At 37.2% G+C, this 6,750-nt stretch overlaps 1 protein-coding gene across 1 annotated transcript; it reads right to left on the bottom strand.

The window, feature by feature from the left end:
• Positions 1–493: 493 nt before the first annotated feature.
• On the bottom strand, positions 494–4,771 carry LOC118600111 (GTPase IMAP family member 7-like). Its single transcript, XM_036216868.1, has 2 exons — positions 4,694–4,771; positions 494–2,292 (listed from the first exon to the last, which is right to left on the bottom strand). Exons 1-2 carry the CDS (start codon positions 4,698–4,700, stop codon positions 1,310–1,312), a joined length of 990 nt encoding a protein of 329 aa, XP_036072761.1. The 5' UTR covers positions 4,701–4,771; the 3' UTR covers positions 494–1,309.
• Positions 4,772–6,750: the final 1,979 nt, after the last annotated feature.

The raw sequence follows: 6,750 nt of genomic DNA, 5'->3' as shown, positions 1-6,750 counted from the left end.
GAGTCAGACCCTTTTCCTCCTGTGCCAATTCATGTACGTGTTATATTCAGAATTGATTATTGTAATGTCACTTGTTTTTTGTATTTTTATAAAGACCAGAAAAAGATACACCCAACACAAAATTAAACCACTCAATGTTTTGACTAGGAGAAGGAAGAACATATCAAATGTTTCTACTGTCTCAGTTTAAGGATCAGTTTAAAATCCTCAACTTAAAAAGGTTAAAAAAGGCTTAGAAAACACTACAACACTTAGAGAAAAAGTAACACAAACAAAGCAACTTCTTAAAGGCTTTATACATTTTGTCATTGGAAACTCTGACAAGGATATCATGAGAAAACATGATTAAAATATTTGTCAATGCTTCAAAATGTAAAGCCAAAAACACATCATTAATACAAATTCACAAATATCCCAAGATTGAGTAATTATACATGTTTTTTTTTCTAAACAACAAAACACAAAATCATATTTTTTAATTCATTTTGGATACATTTAAATGACTATTATTTTATCATCCAAAAATACCAAAGGCAAAACCACTTTTTATATCAAAAACAGTGTAACTTTTTTGGTTATGTGAAAACTCTGTGGCTATTTTTATTTATTTACTACAGGAGAATAATAAATCATCATTGTGCAGAGTCTGGAGTTGTGCATTACAAAAGTATTGTTAAGTATCAAAATAAGATGATAGTTTATGCTGTAAGTACTTTAAGTCTCTATAACATTTGTATAATTTATTCAATAAAACTTCTGCTTGTCATAGAGATTAAAAACATGTGGTGGTTTGAACCTACTTTTATTAGAAAGTAATTTGTTTCCTTTAGTTTCATTTTTTGTGACACATGGGCATCTAGTTCTTTGTCTGTATTTGTCTCTTTTTTTCATGAAAAACAGCTTATAGTTTTAATTTTTTGCACTTAACTGACTCAAACTGAGGGTTGCTCCTCTAATTGTGTTTACTGTGTTTTAATTTGACCAAAATTAAACCATATATTTGGTAATTTTGTTTAATCAGATGACCTGTCACCTACATGGAAGACATTTTTCACTTTTTTCTTGTTTTTTATATTATTTATTTTTTTTTTCATATTTGGACTACAATTAAAATTCATTTTCACCACTGCCCCGTACCAACTGTCCCAGAGACCTGTACCGGTTCGCAACACGGGTATAGAGAACTAATGAGATAAGTAATTACTAAGAAATAACATAAGTAATATGTATTATATTACAGTTTAAGAATTGGCAAATCACTAAGTTCGCCACATGCTTGTGTTCTTCGGCAGTTCTGACCTCATCTGTCTTAAAACTTCAAATGTGGATTTGGAGCATTGTTGTAGACTGCATCTTTGGTTTTATGAAAAGCCTCGGTTGGACTTTTTGCTTCTTCAGCTGCATCCCATCCCATCTGAGCCCCCTGCACACCTGCAGTCAAAGCAGCAGCCACGTAGTCTTTCTTAGATTTTGCTTTTAAATTTGATATTTCAACTATAGAGAACACACCAAGAAGGGCTCCTAACATTGCACCTGTTGCAACGCCAACAAACTTGTTTAGTAGTTTACCATATGTATCATTTTTAGATCTGATTGTTATTTCCTCTGGTGACATATTTGTTGATGTCAGCTTCAGCTTGGTTTCCTCCTCCATCATCTGTCTTTCTGCCTCTTTTAGTGTCTCATTAGAGTAGTATTTCCCATGGTTTTCCTCAGTTATCTTGTCAGTGGTTCTTAACAGCTCCCCTACCTGGAACTGATTACTCCTGTAACACTCTCTGCCTTCTTTCCAATATTTATTATCAACTACATGGCATCTGCCTCCACATTTCTCCACCAGAGCTCTCAGCTCTGTATTTGTCGAAACAAACTCCTGAATAGTCATATCCTCTAGGAGCTGATCTCCATGAGTGAACACAACAGCAGTAAATTTCAGAGCGTCCTCAGAAAAATGTCGGCATATCTCTTTGAAGACCGCTTCTTCCTGCTCTGTGAACTTTTCCACTTTCAGCACAATGAGAAAAGCATGAGGCCCAGGAGCGCACTCTGTGATACACCTCACCAAATCTTCTCTTAGCGTCGTATCGGACATGCTTGTGTCAAAAACGCTGCATGTGTCAACAAGAGTCAGGCTTCTTCCATGGACACGTTTGGTTTGGGCAAAAGTCTGTCTTGATTCAGTGTTGGGAAAGTGGTTTATCTTGAAGACTTCCTCTCCCAGGATGGTATTAGCCAAGCTGCTTTTTCCTGATCCAGTTTTCCCCAAAAGGACAATCCTCCTTGAAGTTGACTCTAGAAGACAAGAACATTTTAGTTTATTTCATCAGATTTTTTCCATGTTGTATATCATATTGTGTTAATTCTCTCACTATCCGTCTGTTTCCCTCTCCTGGTTATATTTTGTTATTGTTTCTGTTGTTTTACCATTTGATCTCCACAGGTGTGAATGATTACTGGCGGGGGTTTCTGTCACATCTGCAACCCATCTAAACTCACCCTGGCTCTGTTTAATCCAGTGTATGTGTTCCATCTTTTGTCCTTTGGTATTTTGATTCAAAGATTACGCTGGCTTTTTCCTGCTTCTTGATTCTAGATGTCTTCTTCTTCAACCGCTTGGATGACATTCACCTTCTGGACACCAGAGATCACCCTCTATAGCAATGTCTGGATTTCGCCACCTTCTTTAAATCAATAAACTTTGGTTACCTCTTCTCCTTCTAGCACAGCAGTTACTCTTTTTTTTAAACGTGATAAGCAATATTTTACTAAATCAAAAAAAAAAAAAGAAACATATTTCCTGCAACTTTAACAATTAAGCCCAGACACTCGTCTGTGATGGTGTCTTGTGGCCCTCATGGTGTATTTTTTGCCTAGTTTTGAGCTTCACCACTTCACCAGTGGTAGAAAATGTTCAAAAAAGCTCCAGATATTTTTCCATTCAAACTCTTTTATTTAAAGAAAAATTAGGTATATTTTCTCGAGATATTTTCCTTTAGCTCTTCCTCCTCAAATATTTCCTCTCTGTTGGATCAAAGTGAATCAAAGTTATGCAAAAGGACATGAATAGGCTGTATGGATTATGATCTTGATTCTTCCATCCATCTGTAGAACCTGCTGTATCCCTTTCAGAGTCCTGGGACTGCTGGACCCAACTCAGGGGCAAAGGTGGGGTATATACTGAATGAGTCACCAGTCTATTGCAGGACAACGCAATTACACACAGGCTCACATGAACACTTAGGAGCAATTTACAGATACAAATGAACCTGTGAAGCATGTCTTCTGACTGTTGGATGAAACCTGCACAGCATGCACAAGGAAAACATGGAAACTCCACATAAAAAAGGACCCATCTGGGAATTGAACCAGGACCTTGTTTCTGTGAGGTGAGAGCAGTAATCACTACACCACCGTACAACCATCCTGACTGTCAAGATTCTAAAAGAGAGGGCAATTTTTTGAATACACGCAAACAGATTATAGCGGTTAATTATCTAGGATTTGTGACTGAATGCACATCTTGTGCACTTGAAGATGAAGATGCTCTGTCAGCTATTTCACAAGAACTGATTAAAGACATTTTGCACATGTAAACACAGCTACTGTTCCCACCATAGACATGGACATTGGTATCTTCTGCTGTCAAAGACAAGCCATTTCGCGTTGACTCCCATTCTGAAAAAGTCACAATTTACAGCAGCAAAAAAGCTAATACTCAAACTTTATATATATATATATATATATATATATATATACATATATTCTTTGTTTGTTTTTCTTTTTAGTTAAATCTTTTAATTTTTAATGTAGCTCAAATTTGTTTATCTTGAGAAATGTGTGTCAAACTATACCGTGTTGCTATTTGGAACATTGTTGAGTTGGGTGGAGCAAACTGGTCAATTCGTTCTCCTGTTTAAGGATATATATTTAGGTTGTATTGGGTTTACATGTCGACAGTTCTTTCAGGCAGAACTGCTGCAGTAAATATGACCAACACAAAAACCAAACGTTTGCAGCAGCAGAAACAGCTTATTCTGCGTGGATTAAAGAGAAAGAAAAAACATGTTTGAAGCAGATAAAGAGCAAGAAATCATAAGTGATATACAAATAAATGAAGACAGAGAACAAACATTTGAACTCTGTCTTGTGTTCAACATTCATCACCACACTTATTTTCCTTGGAGAACTGCACCCACTTTCATGTTTAACTGATGTTTAACTGTTGCCAAGACAAATGTTCAAGAGGGGAATTCCAGTAAGCTGGAAAAAAATCCAGATTTGTATAAGAACAATTCTAAATAAGTTAAAAATGAAAATAATTACGTAAAAAAGTTGCAAACATTTGGCTTTAACCCCAGAGCAATGACTATTTTTTTCCCTATGTAATAGACTTGTCTTGTGAAAATCAAGCTTCTGGATATTAGACATGTATCTGTTGTACTTTGATCGTTCCACTCGTTTCTTTTAGCAAATCAAACTGTTCCTGTATGTGTGACATTAGCCAACTTCTGCAAACACCTGACAGCAATACATATTGAACATGTGAATTCTACAACAGAATTTATACCTGCAAGGACCTTAAACAGATTAGTTTGCATTTAGATCATTTTGTTTTAAGATCAAAGGTCAGATGACTGATAAAAAGCAAATTGTCTACAGAGCTCACACAGAAGCCACTTCTAGTTAAACTCACCATTCATGCTGTGAAAGGAAATAGGCACCAAAACAGATTTGTGCTGTTTCTTCGGGGACCGGACAGTTTCGTCTCTTCTGTTCGTTCAGTGTTTTCAGATGAAGTTCTGTTCATGCAAATAGTCGCACGTTTGACTGGTCTGACCTGTTTGGCTTCTATGCTCAAAGAATCAAAGTTTATAAACATTAATAACCTCAACCATGATGCAGCGCAGAGCAGAGCAGTTAACAACTGGTTGGAGAATTGCAGGTTTGGTTCCTGCAATGTTCACCCAAAGTGTCCTTGGACAAAGCACTAAAGCCAAAATTGCACATTGCTTCTTAGAGTTATAAGTCGGCATCAGTGTTTGGCAAAAGAGTCGTAATCAGAGCGTGAATGTGTGTGAATTGGAATCTGATTGTATAGTTCTCTGGTATGAGGGGCCGAATAAGACATTATTTATTCTGAACCATTCACATTCATATATACTCTCTTACGCATACATATATACTCTCTTACCCATACATATATTTTCTCTTGCACATACATATATACTCTCTTTTGCATCATATTTAAAAAAGAATATATGTGTGTGAAAGACAAGTATACATGTGCGTGAGAGGAAAAGTATATATGTACGTGAGATCAAAAGTATGAGCGTGTGAGAAAAAGTATGTATGTGCATGAGAGGAAAAGTATATATGTACGTGAGGGGAAAAGTATATACCGTATTTTCCGGACTATAAGTCGCGGTTTTTTTCATAGATTGAATGTCCCTGCGACTTATACTCCAGTGCGACTTATATACGAATTTTTAATGAGAGGAGATATGGACCGTAAGTCTAGAGTGCCCTCTTATGGTGATCTATGCAATTACTTTATTTACTTTAGTTATTCAGACGTGACACAGAGGACGAAGAATTTAAGGGATTTAGTGATATGGAGTAAGATTGCGTGCAATTAATTACAGTAAAGATACAAAGTTGATGAGTTCTTGAGGCTATAGTTAAAGAAAACTGTTGTGTTATATAAATGCTACACCTTTTCGTTTTTTTCATGATGCTAATATGTGAATATGTGTTGACACATATTCAGCCTGTTTTCTATTCACTTATGAATGTTATAACTTACCTTCCAGGATGATGTAATATCGTTTTTTTCAACCAGTTTGTAAAATAAATTACTTGAAAAAAATGCGACTTATACTCCAGTGCGACTTATGTATGGTTTTTTCTTCTTCATTATGCATTTTTTGGCCCCTGCGACTTATACTCCGGTGCGACTTATAGTCCGAAAAATACGGTATGTGCGTGAGAGGAAAAGTATATATGTGTGTGTGAGAGATGAGTATGCATAAAACGGAAGCCACTTTGCATGAAAAGGAAGCCACTTTGCATGAACCCGAAGGCAGAGGATTTCTCGTGATCTGATTGAACGAGAGGCCGCCACCTCCCATTTTGATCAGAAGCTACAATGAACAAGAAGCAGCCACAGCCCGCGGGTGTCCTGCAACAAGCCATCATGAAAAATCTATCTGCCTCTTTAGAGGAACGAACAACAGGCTTAAATATCAATAATGTTAGTAGTAGCGCGACCAAAAACGAAACAAGAGAACTTTTCCACCGCATCAACATCCTGGACTTTTACTCCGCGCCCCAGCACCGGAGGGATACGGCGGGCACACAGACGCTTTGGCAGCTGCGGTGCCCGACCGAGGAAAAGGTAAGCTAAAGACCGAACGAGACTCTTATTATTACATGCAAGTTTTAGTGGGCTGTGCTCCCTCCAAAGGGAGGAAATGTTAGCTAGCTAAAGATTGTTTAAACAATAAAACAAACTCAAATTAGCATCAAGTGTCCTGCTAGAGTGGAGAGAACGTTCGCTCAAAATGCTAGCGATGTTAGCTAACGTTGAGTTTTGTTTACACAACGTCGGGCCAAATTTAGCCTTTGTTTTAGAGCAGGGGTCCCCAACTGGCGGACCACGGTCCGGGTCCAGACCCCGAGACCCCTTTATCCGGACCGCCAAGCATTTTTAATAAAAAGGTATGATTTTTCATTCATCTTTACACTGCGATT

The sequence above is a fragment of the Oryzias melastigma genome, linkage group LG18, assembly GCF_002922805.2.
Source record: "Oryzias melastigma strain HK-1 linkage group LG18, ASM292280v2, whole genome shotgun sequence".
NCBI lineage: Eukaryota > Metazoa > Chordata > Actinopteri > Beloniformes > Adrianichthyidae > Oryzias > Oryzias melastigma.
Note: the sequence above shows the minus strand (reverse complement) of the source record. Positions and strands in the feature narration are given on the sequence as shown.